The sequence below is a fragment of the Vicugna pacos genome, chromosome 8 (assembly GCF_048564905.1).
Source record: "Vicugna pacos chromosome 8, VicPac4, whole genome shotgun sequence".
NCBI lineage: Eukaryota > Metazoa > Chordata > Mammalia > Artiodactyla > Camelidae > Vicugna > Vicugna pacos.
The window spans coordinates 62052377-62072492 of NC_132994.1; the positions used below are offsets into that span (position 1 = coordinate 62052377).

At 36.7% G+C, this 20116-nt stretch overlaps 1 protein-coding gene across 6 annotated transcripts in view; it reads left to right on the forward strand.

Annotated features, from left to right (window-relative positions):
• ADGB (androglobin) overlaps positions 1–20116 on the forward strand; it is a 155079-nt gene that overhangs the window by 17011 nt on the left and 117952 nt on the right. For 4 of the 6 annotated variants that reach the window (XM_072965998.1, XM_072965993.1, XM_072965994.1 and 1 more), the window contains exons 2-5: positions 2413–2569; positions 7044–7136; positions 10282–10353; positions 12147–12356. In XM_072965998.1, the coding sequence (XP_072822099.1) occupies positions 2413–2569; positions 7044–7136; positions 10282–10353; positions 12147–12356 (532 nt within the window). The remainder of the gene's footprint in view (positions 1–2412; positions 2570–7043; positions 7137–10281; positions 10354–12146; positions 12357–20116) is intronic. The other 2 variants (XM_072965995.1, XM_072965996.1) reach the window with 2 other exon arrangements.

The window sequence follows — 20116 nt, forward strand, 5'->3', positions numbered from 1 at the left end:
GAGAGAGCCAGAATATATTTACTTACACTTGACAGAATGAGAAGGAAAGCAAAACATAATATCAGCAGAGATCTCATTTTTTCAAGAAATTAAATCTCCCTTTTACAAAACAAGCTTTTAAGATTTTGAGCTTCCTGAATGCAGTGGTTTTATTATGGTTTTGACAAATACAAAATCACCAATTCCTTATTATTTGTAAGGCTGCTCAGTAAAACAGAGGTACTATAATATACTATTTCATGCCATGATTTTTTAATTAATATTGTGAAAAACTGCCCTTTTTCCCTGAAAACTATTCTAGTCATCCTCGTATTTTCTTACATGCTACTTAGGAACAGTCCTTTGCAATGTATACATTTTCAGGCGTTCTTTTCCAGCAAAAAGGTAGATTATGATTTTTTAAGATAATAATAATACCTAGAAATGCCTACATAAAGAAATAAAAGTCTTCAGGATCCAGAAACAAGGAGGGGACTGGAGGCTAGAATGGCATGGTTCTGAGCTGAAGCTGCCACTTTGCTAAGGAAGGCTTATCAGTTTGTGAAAGTGCAATCTTTTGTTTTAACACAAATAAGGCCAGGTCTTGAGCCCAAATGAGGAAAAGGAGCGCTTCTACATTAGACACAGGCATGACTTTTCACAAGTTTAATTCTCTGTAATCAGGTGAATGAGAAAATCCATCCAAGTACAGAGGGGATAATTAGAAAGCTAGCATTTCTCTACCTGTTATTTTTTTTTTCCTTGAGAAGTGGAAACTCCTGTACTAAAGATTACATTGGTTTGAGATTTGATTTTAAAGTATGGATAAGTTTCTGGATGGCTTATTCATTTTGGTTCTCTGAAAGAAGGAAACTCAATGTTGCATTCAAAGAAGATTCTTTCAACACAAGATTGCCTCGGGGGAAGGATGAGCTCATATTAAGCATGCCCTAAAACACAAGAATATAGAAAAGATAGGAAGAAGTCACAAGAAACAAAAGAACCAAGTGTCACAAATGTAAGATAATAGAAAACTAATCTAGAAGTAATTTACCATGTATTTGTTTATAATGGTTAAAGATATGAAAGAGGAAACCCCAGTCCTAAGACTTACACTCCTTATGTTAGTCAATGTTAGTAATCAATGCTAGCTCCAATAACAAATTAGCAAATAGGGAGTACGCGATGCTCACTTCAATACTGAACAACCCCCAAATCTCAGGGACCTCACACAACAAAGGATATTTCTCATTCACACTAGAGTGTGATCTGGAGTTTAAAAGATGACTTTGCATGTGCTGTATAAGGATTTTGGGCTCCTTCCGTCTTGTGGTATTACCATTTTCTAAAGTCTTCTCAAGGATTGAGCTATGTATCAAGCAGGAAGAGAGTAAAAAGTATCTCACAGAATGCTTTCTGAGCATAAAGGTGGGACACAACATATGTCCTCACATGCTATTTTGTAAAACACCTTCACAAAGTACCAGCCAACCTGCCATGGAGTGTGGGAAACATAGGAAATGGAAGACAGGATTGGTGAGCATCTGGTCAATCTCTACCTACATATAAAAATTTGAAACAATTCTAATTAGAAATTATAGACATATAAAAACCTTCATTCTTCTATTTCATGTAAATAGGTAGATGGCAGAGAAATGGATAGATTGTCTGTGTAGTCCAGGCACTGTTCCAGTTGCCGGAGGGAGACGGAGTGAACAAAAACCCAACGTTCCTGCCGCTCTGGAACTTACAAACCCTGCATATGGAAACATACAAATAGCACATAAATAAAGGATCAGTGAGAGGATTGTCAAGTGCTGTTAAAGATGAAAAGATGCAGAGAGGTGAGGGTTGCTATGCTAGGTAGGGTGCTCAGGAAAGTCCCTCCCAACCCTGACCTTAGAAGGTGAAATTTGGAGGGACCTTAACCTTCTTATTGCTGAGTTCAACATTTATTTGTTTATACTTCATCTTGTTTGGTTCCTAGAATGAAGTGACTATGCCTTTCTTATTTAGCTGATTTATGATTTTTAATTTTCTTTTAAAATGATGATCATATAGCACTTTTATATTGGGAAAAATCAATTTATATTTGTACTGATATTCAAAAAGCTATTACTGTTACACATGTAAAGGATTTTAAGTGTGGATTGTATATAAATATTCCCCTTTATGGCATCTTATGTGTTTATGATAATTATCTTACATTAGTACGTAGGGACTGAAGCTCAAAATTTGCTTATGGAATAATCTCTTTTGGGTATTTCAGTCTTTAGAACCTTAACATGTGGAAGCTGTCTATCCACAGATATGACTGTATTAAATGTATTTAACACAGGTGCTAACAAGATAACTAAATTAATATCATGAAATTAATTCAATATTATAGTTCAGAGATTTGAATTATAAGCACCTCCCTCGCTCTGTCTCCAGTCAGTATGTTTTTGGCAGTAATGTACAGCCCAGAGAACAGAAGAAGGGGAGGTTTCCAATCTGGCCGGAATGGAGTGAAGCCGACATAAATGCTGAAAAGTGGGATGCTGGCAAAGGTGGAAAGGAGAAGGACAAAATGGGGAAAAGCCCTGTACTTGTAAGTAGACTCGAATGTGACTAGATCGCATTTTAGTTTTTCATTTTATAACGAGTGGAGTAAGACCTGTTAACATGTGGATGTGCTCATTCCTCTCCCCAGCCTCCATTCAAAAGAGAAATGTCTTTGTCCACCTCGCCTCCTCCCACCCCACCTTGTCTTTGCAAGCTCAGTCCTGAGCTTTGGTGAATCACATTTGAGTAAACAAGAGGAGAGAAATACCCAAAGGGTTGTAATGATATAAAGAGAAAATTGACAGGCCAGGTTTGCAGGTGGGTTTTGAACAGAATTGAGAACCAGGCATTTAGAGATGGTGGTTTAGAAAATGAGAAGCCTCAGCGAAACTGAGCTGTTATTTGGAGATTATAGAAAAGAAAAGTTTTAAGAGATGTTGCTATAAGATAAGAGTTGAATCCCTCTTAATATCTGCTCCCCACAAGACACTTGGGTAAAAATCTCAGTTCCTCTTCATTTACCTGTAGCTTTTAAACATGATGTGTCCCTGAGATTGGAGCTGAGAATGGGGTTCCAACATTTTTCCAGTTATATTATTTTAGGTTCTGCTGCCTATTTAAAATGTAGATAAGCTAGGTCTAGGTTGCATTTTAAATACGACTTATTTATCTGGTGCAGTAATTCAATTAACAAAAATACTTTTTGAACACAGTACAATTTTCAAAATACAGACAACATTGCCAGAATGGCTGCGTTGAACTCTTGTATCTATTTACATAGAGCACTCTGAAATGCTACCTGTTAGCATTGACATTTGGTTCACAAAATGCAGAATCACAAACTGCGTGATTCATATCGGTAATTTGTTTACAAAAGATGCTCAATAAATATAACTAATTGCTGGCTCTTTTAGTACTTGAACAATATTAAATTAGTGCTGTGGGAGGGAAGGCATTCTTTGTACCACACCTAAGGTGATTCTGGAACTTTTAGATGCAATGGACTTTTGAACTCTCTGGGTTCAATATTAAAATTTCATATTCTACATATTTTAATAGAAGTTCAAATCTTATAGGGCTCGTGTGTGAATATTCATCAGCAAGATGGATTGTGCAAATCCTGAGTTGAACAGTTGAGCTCTGGGAAAGATCCAGAGATGAGTCACTCCAAATCGTGAAGGAGCAACCAGGGAGGAGGAGAGCAGAAGTGCCTGAAAACTTGGAAATAGGAAATAAAGTATAATATTTTAAGGACCTTAGAGTGCAGGCATGCCTTTATCAGATGACTATGAAAAACTCTTGCAGATGTCTGGAAGGTCAGGTATCAAATTCTGGAACTTACCAGTGTTATCAAAGCAAGGGCAAGTTGGTTAGAAGAAACACTTACTGGAGGAAAACCACTGAGACTGGAGCAGTAATAAATGTGCTGGTCACATGATGTCCATTTCATTTGGGGGTGACATGTAGGAGTATTGTTGGCTGTTGTATAAAATCGCATGATTTGGGAAGCACCAGCCCTGCTCCTGTTCTGATGAGGACTGTGCCAATGGAGGGTGACACATCAGAACCTTAGATGACAGCCCATTCTGCCACCACAGCTTTCACAAGATAAGAGAGAACAGCTCAAATCCTGGCAATTACGACAGGGCAAAGAGTCACCGTCTGAGATTTAACCCTGCTTCCCACCCCCAGTTCTGTCCTACAGCCTCAGCATTCATGGCTCAAGAAGCAGCAGTCCCTCCACTGGAGTAGGTGGTAGACACTCCAAGCATTGTGGTCACATTTCTATGAGAATGGTGGTGCATTAGCTCTTAGCCATGATTTGCACCATCCATATTTTACTGGGATGAATTGCCTTAAGCATCTAACTGTAGCGGTTATCCTTGGAATTTTACAGAAGGTCACTTCTTTAGATGGGAGGCTAGTGATCAGGAAATCAGCCTCAGGTGAGCTGACCCTTATCTGCAAGTCCAGAGTCAGGTCTCATTTCCTCAGCTAAGTGATGACAACAAAAGGACATGATGGGTGAATCAAATTGAGAAGTATCCGATAAGTACTGCAAGGTGGAGAAGAGAAGTGTGCCTAAAGCAAAATACCATGGGAAGATCATCATTTACAATGTGAGGAGCTTGAGTCCTGGAAAAAAGGGAATCACACCAGGATGAGCCCCACATTCACCAATTTTTCCCTCAGGGACATCCATTAATTCAAGGCATGGAAACTAGATACCAAGCAGAAAGTAGTGGCCTGGAGCTTGTGTCAGTTTTTCTGGGCTGATGGGGAAGAGGATACTACTGTCTGGGGCTGCCAAAGCAGCCAGAACTCGAACCCAAATCCCAGAGGTAACTAAGAAAAATGATCTGAAAATTTTGCATACAATTTTATTTTGAGACATTTGCCTGCCTCCTAAACATTGTCTGTAAAGCTTTTGCTGCTGAGTAAATGAGTAAAAAGCAGCAGCTTGGAAGCTAAATCAATGAGAAAAGATTTCATGATGCTAGGGCAAGAGACCAGAATTCAGCATATACAGAGTAAAGGAACACTGATTAGTACCCCAGCCTTTCAGTGAGCACCCCAATATGGCTAGAGCATTCTATATGAAGGATGAACCAACATTACACCAGCGCTGCCAAATCCTAGGACCCAGTGTTGACTAGGTCGAATTCATCTGGCACTCTGCCTGTGAGAAAGGAATAAAGACATTATTCAGAGCCTGTATAAATTTTTATATCCAGCATGTATCACACAATCACGATTGATGAGACACGAAGAGAAACAGAACCAAGTGACTGAACAGCAAGAGGAAAAATCAGGTAATAGAAACAAATCCACAGGGCGCTCTTTTGGAATTGCCAGCTAGGGGACTTTAAAATAACTATATTAATACTTGCAGGGAAAAAACAATGTGAGGGAACCCCAGAAGTCTATTAAAGCTCCTGGAAAGCTCAGTTTATTTTTTAAGGATTCATTCTTTAATCATTTTGACTAGGTGTTGGGGTTGCCTTTGTCTTCATTTAAATTATTCTAGTATCTTAAAAGTGACAGTAAACCACATGCTCCAGATATACATAGACACATTATGTTTAAAGTTCAGGCAATGCCCTCAAATACAACATATTTCTCAAGCCACACTAGCACTAGGATAAACATGTAATTACAATGAAAATCACAAAACGGTATTTATTTGCCCCTTTCCCCATGAAGGTGAAATTTACTTGTTTTTTCCCATATAGATAGTTTATGTTCCTCTAGCATTTTGTTTGTACTCCTAGAAATGTTTGTGTTATTTCTTGTAAAGCTCCCCATTCCCCTACCATCTTATGAGCTATAAGAACTTTTACATAGCAGCTCCCTGAAGTCTTTCTAACTTACTAGATTGCTTGGTTTTGGACGTCATTCTTTCTCTAGAACTCACTGACCCATAGTTAGGGCTCAGAAATTAATAAATTGCATTCTTGAGCATTCATCCCAGAGAAATGGAAAGTTATGTTCACACAAAAACCCGTTACCTGTACACAAATGTTCATAGCAACTTTATTAGTAGTGGACCCAAAATGGAAACAGCCCAGATGTCCCTCAATGGGCAGATGGTAAACAAGCAAATATCCGTATCATGAAATATTACTCAGCAATAAACAGCAAACTATTGATACATGCAACAGCTTGAATGGATTGAATCTCCAGGGAATTAGGCAGAGAGAAAAAAAAAGAATCCAGAGGGTTACAGACTATATGATTCTGTTCACATAGCATTACTGAAATGACAAAATTATAGCAATTGAGTCTAGATTAACAATTGCCAAGTGGTAGGAATTAAGCACAGAGTGAGGAGGCGGAGGGTGGGTGTGGCTATAAAAGAGTATAAGAAGGCTCCTTGTGCTGATGGAACTGTTCAGTATCTTGACTGTGTCATTGTCACTATCCGAGTGGCATTCTATAGTTTTGCAAGATGTTACCTCTAGAGAAATGGGGTAGAGAACACAGAAACTCCCGGTATTATTTCATACAAGGCCTTCTGAATCATTACGTCAAAATAACAAATGCAATTAAAACAATTAATAGATGAATGTCAGATCAAAGGTAAAGATTTCATTTACGTATAATCCTCTTTATGATTCTAACAGTTGAAAAGTAAGTAAATACTTCTCAATCTTCCCTACTCAGGTTAAAAAAAAAACAAAACAACATTTCCAGTGGAGAATGTGGCCATATTTGGCCCATCCAGACTTGCTCCCCAGCACACCTAATTCACATTCCAAAGCAGCTCAGGCCTGTTTGGACTGCTTCCTCTGCTATCAAAATGCTACTCAACAATCAAGGTTTTGTTAATTAAATATAGTAGTTTTAATTTCAGTATTCAAGTATTCTGTGAACTAGCTCTGAGAACAAATGCACAAATTGCTCTATAAATGCTTTTTTATTGATCAAATCAATGCACTTATTCATTTTTATTAGAATAGAATTGGTTTTACTTTCAATAAAACTTTTGGAGAAAAGGCCTAATACATTTTTTTATATAGCATTTTTTTGAAGACCCTGAAGGAAAGATTGAATTGCCGCCATCATTGAAAATTTATTCCTGGAAACGTCCACAGGATTTTTTAATTAATCGGGTAAGAAATATTTTTACTCTTAAACAAAACATGTGTTAACTATGAGAGGCGGTATCCTAGTTATGAAAATTTGCATTTTAAAGACAATTTAGGGTAATTTTTTCCTGTGCTATTTAGTAAGAAAAAGTAATTACTTTTGGGCATTTAAATTGTAAATAAATGTTTATCAATATAGTTTGTACTGGTTTCCAAGAGGATATTGAAATTTTCTTGTGCTGGTTTCTTACACTGGTTTTCAAGCAACTATAGAAATTTTGTTTAGAGCCTCAAGTTTTTGTCTTCCCTTAATGATGTCGAATTATAACCTAAAATACTGCAAACAGTGACTCCATAATTTCTGACAGACTTTCTCCTGTTTCTTACCAGGAACTCACATGGTGTTAGGGTCTGTTGACTCTGGTGTTTATTAGCATTAATTTTCCAGCCCAAGAGGTTTGCACGTGGGCCTGTCTATTCTAGGAATTCCTGAAGCATTTCCCAAGGGCCACTTTCATTTCTGAACCCCATTGAATCATATTCACATGGACATCACCCCGAGAAAGCTTCATTTTAAATAGCACTTATGCACATTAAAACTTCAGACCCACTGGCCTATCTTTCTAATTAATAGCCTTGTTACTTTGAATATATTTAGTATTTCCAAGGGGTTAACCATCACTAATGCCTCTTTTCCCTTCTTGAGTCTCTTATTTTCATTTGCATGGAAAAACCAATAGATTAAATTTGTTATTTAGTACAAGTCAAAAAGTTGTAATGCAGCTGATTCTTCTGTACATTATGTAATCCACTGCACCTGTCTCGATGCAAAGTGATTTTATTCCTAAGAGTTTCAGCTTTTATAAGAACTACTGCTAATGCAGAAAATACAATTTATCCATCATTTTCCAATTACTGTTACTAGTTGAGAAAGTCAGAAATTCTAAATCTCAAATATTTATTAAAATAAGAAAATAAGTAGGTACATCTTTGTCCATCAGAATATTTATTCAATGCCTACTTGTAAGACGTTTTAAATAAAAGAAATTACATATGCATGAAGCATGCCTTTAAATTAATTACTTATGTTAGGTAATACTGAAATGAAGAATGTAAATTCTGTAGTGTTAATATAAAGCACTTAATATTTATGTATTATTAATACTCAGGCTCAACTCAATATAGGTACAGAGTTTACATTCCACTCAAATGAAGGATATGAATTCCACGAAGTGAGAGTGTTGTAAATTTGAATAAGTAGAAAAGTTTTATAACTTTTCCTCTTTTTAGCATACCTGAGTTCTGAGAGAGACATTTGTACTGAAAATAAACTGACTTATTGATGCTGATGACCCTTCCACCTGTATGTATGGAAATGCATCTGTTTCCGTACCTCTACTCTCCCTCTGCACTCACTCCTTCTCCTGATCCATCACACAGCAGTATGGACCAGAACAGCTGGAACTGAAAGTCAAGCGAATCAAGAAAGTTTTAAAGTAGCGCTTGTCAAGTTTTAATGTCTAAGTCCACAGTGATAAATGCATTTCACATTGAGACTCATTAAATATGGACCTATGTAAAGTCCAGACAAAATATTGCAAAATGGTAATGACATTTCCTTAGGAAATTTACTCAGTTCTGTTATATTCCATATATATGTACTGCTGACACATTTTATAGATATATATACATGTGTATATAGTTCTGACCCATTAAATGATTTCATGAATCACTAAATAATTACAACCCACAATTTAAAAACCACTAGAAACTTACTCCAGAACACTAAGCAAAGTATGAAATCAAAGGACATGATTTAAGTCAGAGAGATGCTAAGTTATTAAAAAGCTTAAAAGACTGAATTTATGATAGAGTCAACAGGGATCATTCCAACCAAGGAGATTAACAAGCCCTGATCTTAGAGTGAGTAATCAGATCTGTTCATTTCTGAGAACCAGATATGGGTGGCCCAGGTCCCTGAATGTTGACTATATTAAACAGATGTAAGATGTCTAACAATTTACCTTCCCTGAGGTGCAGGTGTAGGGGACAGAGATGCCAAAATACCATTGTAGAGACCTCTGTCTTAATATTTGTTGTCTTTTACGAACTGTCATTGTCTCCTTTTCATTTGTCAGTGGGTGACTATTAAGTCTAACCCTTCAAACCTTAGATATCTAATCCTTACGTAATCTGTGATTAATCAATTTTAATGCATTTGGTACTTGCTGAAAGGGATAAGCACTTTAGAAGTGTTACCGTACAGTCAGACAAGCCAGAATACTACATACATGTATACATATATATTTATAAACATTAAGTTATATATATGTAACTTTTATAAGTTATATAAATTATGTTGATGAATTATGAACATGAGTCAGTTCAGACTTCCAAGGTAATTTTAGGTAACTTTTTCTCAGACATACAAAAATATTTTACTGAACTTTCAAGATGCTAATTATACAAGTGATTGAGAGTAACTGATGGCATCAGTTTCTATAAAAATCTATTTCACTAATCAAAACCATTTTCATGTTAATTTGACATGTTAAGTATATAAGATTGATATTAATTGTAACAAATTTTTAGAACTGTTACAAGTCATGTTTTTCCCTATTATGTTTATTCCTTACTAAATACATAAAAGCAACTTTTAAATATATGCCAATTGAATAATGGCCACCGAATTAACTTTAAAATGCATAACAAGATTTAAAGTTGAGCAAGATTTTTGAAAGCTGTCACAGCTAATAGTTTTCATCCAAGATGAAGATATTTTTCTAGCTACCAGATGTTAACGAAGCTTCAGGTTTAACGTGAGTGGTTAACTTAAATTTCAAATCAAGTTTTAAACATAATTTGTGCATGCTTGCTAAGTTTAGCTGCATATGTTATATCTTAAAACATTTTATTTGTATGTTAAAACACTATATTTTATAGGCGTTACATTATTAAATTAATGTAACCCACCCATTATCTCTAACAGGGTTATCTTATGGAATAAAGTGCTTAGCTTTTATTTCTTCTAATTCCTCTGGTTGCAGGAAATCAAATCAAGCTCGGCCTGCTTACAGCACATAAACTATTTTATTAAGCTACATTTTGTTTATTTTTCCTAAGAAGTAATATCTCTTTATATATATATATATATATTTTAAAATTTCAGGCTCCAGTGGTTGTGAAAAATGAAATCCTGTTTGACTTGTTTTCAGCAAACGAGCACTTGATCTGCAGTGAGGTAGGTAGGAGCGTATGAACCAAAGAAAAGCCTCATTGCAGAGTGCCTTCCGGACCTGCTCAAACCACTGTCAGTCATCAGTTTCAGTTCTCCCTTGCTCACCTTCAAGTTGTGGTATAACTGAGTATTTCCTATTCCAGACATTCAAAGAGGAAGAGAAGCCTCTTTAATTGAGCCTAGCGAGAGAATGGATGGGGGAAGGTTAATATTAGCACTGCGTGTGTCCCTGTTCTCCTGCCCAGGGACCCAGGGGAGCTGGGTTCTCACCATCTGAGCATTTCTCCTCTGGATCCCTGTGCCTAGCAATTGGCATAAAGTTGTTTCCAGTTTTGCCCCACATCGTGTCCAAGAGCAGTGTGTTCGGTGTTGTTTGTCTTGCTGACGTTGGGAAATCATGGGGTGAGGTTCAACTGCAACACCTCACCTAAACAAGCCAGATTTTCAGCACGACAGTCTTACTGCCTGTGGGAACGCTCCACCCCGTGTCTCCACCCTGGGTTTCATCTGTCAGAGGCAGACCTGTTCCACTCCCTCAAGGTAGTTACATCAGAAACAGAGGCTTTTTGATGATTTTCTCTTAAGACCCAGCCAGAAGAGTAGGCATAGTCATTATTGATTCAAATATTTCGTCTTTCTTATTTTTAAAATCTTGACCAATATTAAAATAAAAATATTTCTTCTACCAAGTTGTACTGATTAGTATAAAATTATCTCTGAATTGTGTTTTTTTAATTGAAGTATAAATGATTTACAATGTTGTGTTAGTTTCAGGTGTACAGCAAGGTGATTCAATTATACATATACATATATATATATACACACCCTTTCAGATTCTTATTCCATTATAAGATATTAAATATAGTTCCCTATGCTCTACAGTAGGCCCTTGAATTGTTTTATATTTTATAATTTAGTCTAAAATGTGCTTATTTTATGAATTCTAAACATACATAGACTTCAGTGTATGGTTTTTCAAGACAAGTATAAAATATTCTGTAGTAAAATTTCCAGGTGTACAATAGGACATATGATTTGCCTTTTTCAGCTTAACCAAACTTTAAGAAATTTCCTAGACAATGCAAATTAAGGAAAGTATAAATCTTACAATGATAGTTTCACGTATTTAATCTCCTTACAAACCACACAGCAACACAAACTCCAAAATTCACCTCTGCACTGTGTCTTGCTGCCTGTTAAAAACCCTGCAAGTGGGAGTTTTACTTGGAGCACTTCTGCATCTGCAGATCAACACATAAATAAGAATCTTAGAGTGTACGTAAGTGTTTGTGTGTAATTTTAATTCTTTCTCGTGTCTCATTTATTGTCTGAAAGATCTTGTTGACAGAAAAGGATCACTTCCTTCTCAAAACTTCTCAGCGTTTATAGAAGAGTAGCTCGGTCTTTTATAAAAAGTTAATAGCAAAATAAAATCACCATTGCTCTCCGAAGCTTTCAGTCTCCCTCTCTCCCCTCTCCTCTCTCTTTTTGTCACACACACACATACACACACACACACACACACACACCCCCAAAAGGGAGGTCAGTGTCAAATTACTGACAGCTCCGGAAGACAGCTTTTAGCTAAGAATTTATAGCTTGTTTGGTGGCTGTATTTCCTGAAAACAAAAGCAAGCTCTATAACTTTATTCTGTGAGTCAAAAAATCAAAATGCGGAATACACTCCATATCAAATGTAATATTACTACTGGAAGTAGATTTTCAGCTATTCACCCCCTCCAAATTACAGTGCCAATAACTGAAAAATAATCAACACTACTGGTTTTCATCTTTAGCTGATGAGATGGATTATCAGTGAAATCTATGCCGTGTGGAAGATCTTCAACAGGGGTGCTTTGAACAATTATTTCAAAAGGACATCAGGGGAGCCTCCTCTTCTGACCTGGAAGCCCTGGGAACACATTTACTCCCTGTGCAAGGCTGTGAAAGGTCACATGCCCTTGTTCAACAGCTATGGGAAGTATGTTGTGAAACTTTACTGGATGGTAAGTTTGTGTTCACATGCATTAAAATTTGTGTGTCTTTCATACTGAAGTATCTTTGCCTTACTGGCTGTTAAGGAGACTAATAGAAGATGAGGCAGTTTAGGAAGGATACCAACTGTGTGCCTACTGGGAGGGGGCAATGTCCTGTATTTGCAATTTGAGTTTAAAAAGAACACAGTGACACCAGTCCCATGTGCTTTTTAAACTGGTGCCACCGGGACCACGGAGAGGTGACCCTCTGCTGCCTCTGCCCTCCCAGGGGTGCAGTCTGGGCGGGCAGGTGGGTGCACAGGGCTCTCCCCTCTCCAATGTGGTACCAGGGTCGTGAGCCGGAGAGAGTGCCCGTCCCTGAGCCTTGTCCGGTCCTCTCTTGGTATTTGCTGCGCCCAGTGGCCCTGATCCATCCATGTTTTTCTCTCCTCAACTTGAGGTTTATTTTCATATCACCAATTCTCACTCTGACACAGAAAGATTTTACCTCTGCCTGAAAGGAACCAAATGGGATAGTCGGAAGCACAAATAGAGAATTAAAAACCCCTTAATTAATATGCCAAAGTCGACTCACGCCGCATTTAGCAATGCTAGATTATATTAAGCACCTTTGGGTTTTTAATGGTGAAATGAACACCCAGCTACATGATTTGCAGAGCCTCCTGTTCAAAAATTGTTAAGAATTTCAAGACGGTGATATCAACACTTTAAACAAAGAATGGGGTCCTTCTGAGTATGGGGTTCCACGTGACAGTGCAGGTCACCATGTACCCATGAGGCTGGTCCTTGTCACTGAGAGAGAATGTTCTTGAACATGTTAAGGAGTGGGGAAGGTTAATCAAAGTGCTTTATATGTCTAAGAACATGACTTTTTCCTTAATGAGCTGGAGCCATCTCTCTTTCTGGGATGGGGAATGTTGTAAGGTCAATACTTAGGAATTAATAGAATTGTGGTGAGGTGGTATGGAAGGTCATCTTAGTCGCTGATATCCGAACTAGGAATTTGGAGGGGTTTTTTTAATATTCACAGCAAGACCTTGAAAGTCAAAATGCTGTTAGAGAAAATAACTTCCTAAATTCCTTCTTTGTTTACCAATCGGGAGGGAGGTTTGGCAGAGTAGACTTGACAGTATGAAATGTGTGCAGAGAAAGGAGAGAGAGGATAAGGCATTAAGAAAGTGGATACACAGAGGATAATGTAGGATTACAGGGAGAGAGCAAACACGGGAAGGGTGAGGGGGCCAGATGCCCAGGTATTGGGCCCCACTTCTGCACATTTGCCAGAACTTGAGGTGGGATGGAGTTCAAAATTATTAAGAATTTCAAAACAGCATCAGTGGAACATTAAACCAACCTTGTTAATTTCTCTCTCTCTGTTTCCTGACATCCTTCCTTCTTTTCTAATTTCCTTCTTGATAGGGGTCAATGTTTATTAACACTATATTCCATTTTGCAAAGAAAATGTGATTTATATCTCTTTAACTATACTGATTCCTCAGCAGCTTAAACCAACTTGAATTCAGAAAATTTTTTTTAAATGTATTAGTCCAACTTGGATATCGCACTCTGATCCAGTCTTTTTTAACCTGTCTCTCTAGACAGTGTAGACCTTGAGTGAAGAGGTCTAGGAGTCAGGAAGACTGAACCTCACGTCCCGTGGCTTCTTCTGCTTCCTCATTAGTCTCACCTGAGGAATGGTGTGTGGGGGGATGCTGACAGACTGCTGAGCACTGAGATGCAGCTGGTTCCATACGAAATACTTTGCAAGCAATTTGCTGGCACTCATCGCTGAAGTTCACGGTCAAATTCATGCTCACTGAGATGTGACAGATAGCTCTGCTGGCCCGCAGCATTCCTAGATCCGCTTGGAGGGTTGCATGGGCCCCTGAGGGTCGCTTCCATGCAAATGCAAGGAGACCACATCCTTCAAGATGACAGGCATGTAATATGTCATGGAACAAATACAGGGGATGATAAAATGCGATAATTATGTAAAAGAGCCTAGCAAAGGTCCTGACAAATAGTAGATTCTCAGCACCATCAGCTTCCTTCCCTCTTTTCGTGAATTCTTTCCTTCCTTCTCTCTTTCCCTGCTGCTGCCTCCTATTGTGGAAGCCAAAGGGATGGATCGTTCCTCCTCCTGGCCCTTTGGCAGAGTCAGGGAGAAAAGTACTGATCAGTTTACTAGATGCTGTCTTGCCCAACAATGGTTCTTGAGCAAAGATGCGTAAATGGAGGGGACGCAGGGGATACACAGTTACTGTAGGCAACGCTCTGCCCGACTCTCCCACAGTCTGATCCTGCTGTGGTGGTTCCTTTGCCCAGACTTGCTGAGTTCCTCTGGCGTCCCTTGAAATCTGTACATCCCTTACATGTCTTTAATTGCCTATATCTTGCCTACTTAAAAAACAGTTTATTGAAAGTTCTGTTATGGAATTGTAAGTATTCTTTTATCTGTTGTAGGTAGTAATATATGTGACTAGAAAGGAAGCACTTTTTAAATTGGTTTTTAGCTTTCTGTCTTCCACCCAACTGGGACTTGCAATGTTATATAGTCAGTGTGTCATTGTTTTTCTTTACAGAGGTCTAGGACTTCTTGTCATTTAAAGTAAGGTATCACTATCAAGAATTTAAAAGACATTTCCCCTTAATTTTATTTTAATGTTTGTAACTTTAATTTGTTTTATCTACTGTGAGAAATGAAGAACTGGTTTATTTTTTATTCCAAAAGCTTAGCTAGTTGCCCACTATTATATATTGAATGTTCTACTTTTACCCATTGATTTTAAAAGCCACTTTTATCCTACACTCATTTCCAATTTGAACTTGTGTTTGGTTTTGGACTGTTTTTCCTTCCACTGTTTTTCTTGTCCTATTCAGATACCATTCAGCTTTAATTATTATGAATTTATAGTTTGTTTTGATTTTTTAAGAATAAAATCCACCTGATACTCTTGTTTCCATATTTTCTTGACATATGTTTTTTGAGTAAATATTTTTATTAGTATTTTCTTTGAACTCATATTTGTAATTACTTATCCTTTATTACATACATAAAAAGGTTTAGTCCTCATCTTTGTCGTCTTTGTTCAATTTAACACAGCTTCCCCTCTCTTAAGGATTTTATTTTGATTCATCTTTCATTCAGATGGAGTATGCATTCCAAAATTTTATTCACTTAGAATATATATGTGGTATATTTGGGTTAACTTGGGTTATTGAGGTCTATTTTTCTTTATATACGATTGTTATGTGAATAATAATTTGGCTACATATGGAATAAATGGATAATACACTTTTTGTTTAGACACAATAAGCAATGCTTGATTATCTCCTGGTTTTAGTGTTTCAGACACTCATTCTGAAGCCTTTACTCTCCTCCCTGTCTGAAGCTCTGACTCTGTCTCCACTCTCTGCTTCATTTTTCTCCATACACTGAGTATGAAGCAGCCAGCATCCCATCCACTTAGTGTATTCATTAGTAGATGGAAAAATATTACCTTCTAGATGTTTTCTTTTTCCAGGGCTTTTGTTCACATATGTATTTCTTATGTTCCTATGTTGTTCCAATCTACAGTTATTTTCATTAAGTTAATACACAATGCAAATTACAAGACTCTCTTGCTAGTCCTCCTCTACTTCACTTTATTCTTTAAAATTGGAACTGTAGTCCTCCAAAGGCTATAGAAAAATGCTGATAGCAATGCTAATAAATAGATAAATAGATGTGATTTTTAAAGGGAAGCAAACAAGAACTTTGCTATTTCAAAAACTGTGTTCATGTGATAGATGACTGCCTGGTTTTCTAGTTGGTAGAAATCTTTTCTCTCTGGGCTGGGGGCAGACATCTATTTTTCTATCTCCCTAATTCCCAGGTGGAAGGGCTGAGTCAACACCTGCTTGCATATTAGGCATTAGAGTAAGTTATTTCTGACAAGATAAAGTATATTGCTATTTTTTTCTTTTCTTGGTGCTTTCCAAGCATACATAATTTAATTTTTAATTTCTTTCCTCTTCCAATTCCTGTTCAGTATTTACATATTAATCCTTTGCTTTTCACTATAAGTACTTAAGAAATATGTCCATAAAACATTCTTTGTTCCCTTCTATTGCTTGATTTAGGGTAATGTACTGGAGACACATCTGCATTTATTTTCCTTCCCCTGCTCCATCTTCTGCACCTTAAGTCTCCTCACTGTTTTTCCTTCCATTTTTTTGATGCTTTTTTATTTGTTTCTTATTGAACATTGACTTTCCTACTCTGCCTTATTACATATATTCTTCTCTCCCTTTCCTGTTATCTCTGGAGGCAATTACATTAGTCATTTCTTCAAAGTAAATCAGCCAATCAGAGCCTCTCAGCATGATGTTTAAAGTTCAGATTTTTACATAAGCACATCATTTTCCCCATAAAGTATTCCCATTTTTTTTCCAGTTTGGATTCTAAGTAAATAGCACCAAGGTTCTTTGTCATCAGTCAGTTAAAAATGTATTGGGTAGCATGAAGAGCGGAGTTATAAAACAAAGATGTCTTCTCTCTTCGTTCCCTTGGCAGCGATAACACTGCTACTGGGCCACATGTAGCCCCATCGGGTACTTTTGGCTCCTTGAAAGAAGCAAGTATATTACTGCTCTCCTCTTGAAATATGTATTGCTCTTGGCAGCCTTTCTCTATGTGTCCCAGTGCTTTCATTTGTCTCTGAATAGACAGGGAAAACACACACATTGGGATCAATAGTTTTCTCTAGTTGCCATCTATCCGTCCAAATAAAAAACGTATTAGCTTTTATTTCTGATTTACTTTTGAAACACAATATTATTGTCAAATCCAGAGTTTCTTAAACTGTGGGGTGCAGGCACACCAGCATCAACACCACCCAACCTGTTTCCCAGACCCCAGCCCAGCTGCCTTGAGTCTCTGCGCAGAGCCTGCAGTCAGATCTCTTGAAACAAGCACTCTCCCACCCAGTGACGTCTTTTTCTCTTTAAGCAGTGTTTTCAAGGTATATGCCATGACAAATTATTTTCCAACATTCCATAACGTTTTTTCCAAAATGGAAATATTTTCATTCTCAGTTCTTTATTAACATTATATATACTTTCAGTAAATTATGTATGCTTTTAGTAAATCAAACCCAAACACTGTTAAAATATTTAAATTAGTAAGTAAAATTTCCCTATGATTCTACTACCCAGACAATCATAGTAAATGATGTCTCTAATCCTAAACATTTTTCTTATAAACATATGTAAACCTATTATACATAATCTATACCAAGAGTAAGATCATACAATACTCATCATTCTGTATTTTTTCCCTAACCATGGATATTTCTTACACTAATATTTATTGATCTACTTTGTACTCCATTGTTTGAAGGTAACAATAACTACAGTTGACCCTTGAATGACAGGCTTGAACTGTCCAGGTCCACTTATAAGTACTTTTTTTTTTTTAAATAAATACAGAACTATGTTTGTGATCTGCCCTTGGTTGAATCCTCATATAAGGAGGGCCAACTATGGGACTTGAGTCTCCCCAGATTTTGGTATAAGTGGCCAGTTCTGGGACCAATCCCCCACCTGAGGAGCGGCAGTGTGCTTCACTGCTGCACGGTTAGTGTGAAAATGAGGGTCCTTCCAGTAGGTTCTCGCCAGGCCAGGGGGCCTCTTGTTCACTCAGGAGGAGGACGGAAGTCAGTTCTTCCTGTGGCTCCACTGGGCAGGGAAACTGCCTTGTTTACTTCAGAGCAGGTGTAGCAGTCAGAGTTCTACCCGCAGGCCCTAGGTGGGAAGGGCATCCCACCTGTTACTGCAGTGGCAGAAGTGAAGTCCGGATTCCAGCTCATCTATGTAACTCTGACCATTCAGGTTTTTGCTGAAATCTCTGTCCACTGGTTACTCTTTTCCTGATCTTTTGTAATTGTGACTTAAGCTATTAATTATAAAACAATTTTTTATTTTCCTTGCGGCATAGTCATAGGAAGAAGAGGGTATAAATATATGTAGCCATTTAGTTATTATAACCTAGAATTCAAATATGAAAAATATTAAAATTTGAACATGACTATATTCTAAAATATCTTATTAATTTATGTTTATATTAGCAAAAAAATCTTTCTTCATAAGCATGCTGTAATTAAGCATTTTGATGATCTTTTAGAATTATGTGGAACACAGTAAAGTCCATAAAAATGTCAAATATACATCATTTACATGCAGTCACAAGAAAATACCAAATGCAAAAATAATTCAATGTTCTATGATGAGGTATCAAAAATAGTTATATTTATATATATATATAATATTTCATTCATTCATAAACTTTAAGGGAGAAACCAACCAATGTATTAAATCAAAAAATTCTAAGAAAATTGTCATAACTTTAGTCATTATGTTTTAGATATATAATACCAAACGTTTATCCCTGTGTATTTTTTGTAACAGCTTTATTGAAATACACGTCACATACCACACAGTTCACCTATTTAAAGTGTACAGTTCAATGGTGTTTAACAATCAAAGCATTCTTAATTGAAGTGTGTTCCCACTGATCAGCTGGAAACAGATGATATTTGTTGAATTGGTCTAACGAGTTCTTATGGCTACGTAAGACTTTTCCTTCTTAGGAATCTAGTAGCCTCTTCAAAAACTTTTTTTTGAAATCTAAGTATAAGAAGGGAGCTCCTATTACTGTTTTTTTTTTATTGTAGTAAAACATATATTTTTAACATAACATTTACCGTTTTAACCATTATAAATGTACAATTCAGCGATATGTAGTTTTACAAGGCTGTGCAATCATCGCCACTATTTATCTCCACAACTTTTTTATCATCCCCGACGGAAATTCTGCATCCATTAAACAATATCTTCTCATTCCTCTCTCTTCCAGACCCTGGTAATCTCTATTATACTTTATATCTCTATAAATCAGATTTTTCCAGGTATATTGTGTGAGTGGAATTATACAATATTTGTCTTTTGTATCTGGTTTATTTCACTATGCTTTCTTTTAGATCATTTCACTTAAAACTAGAAGGAAGAGCTAAATACTTGTGCTTTTTAACCCTGTCTTGCCCTGCATCATCTATTAGGAAAGAAAAAAAAGTCATGTAACCACTAAATAAGGTAGTATGAGTTCAGTTACAAGTGTAAAAAAAGAAAACATTTTTCACTCTGTTGTTCTCATCTACCTAGGAAAAGTATCCTGCCCCTCGTATCTTGAGTTTAGTTGTCACCTTCTTGTGAAGACATCCCCCAAGCAAAATTAGTCACACTTTCCTTTTGGTCCTAGAGCATTTTAAATATATTACATTTTATGTTGTTTGCTTATATACCTTCCCTCACTAGACTATAAGCAACTCAATAGTATCGGTATAGGCCATGTGTTATGTGGGTTCACAACGCTTACATCACTGCTGAAACTATTTCTTGGGCAAAAGAATGAACTCATAATAAAATTTCACATCTAAAACCAAAGTTTAAAAAAATGTGAGTTAATAATCAGTAATTTTATCATTTGTCTCAAGCTTTTAATTATGAAGTAATACATATACAGGTAAATGTATAATGAGTTTATTAAATAAATTATTAACTTTATGTTAAAAATAGATCTTTAATTAGGAGTAGGAGTAATATGGTCATTGGAAGTATAAGATCACTGAGCCTATGAGGATAAATAATGATTACTAAAGTTATATTTGTAGAATTTGCATTATGATTGTATTAAGTTATTTAATTATGCCCAAACTTATCCATACTTGTAT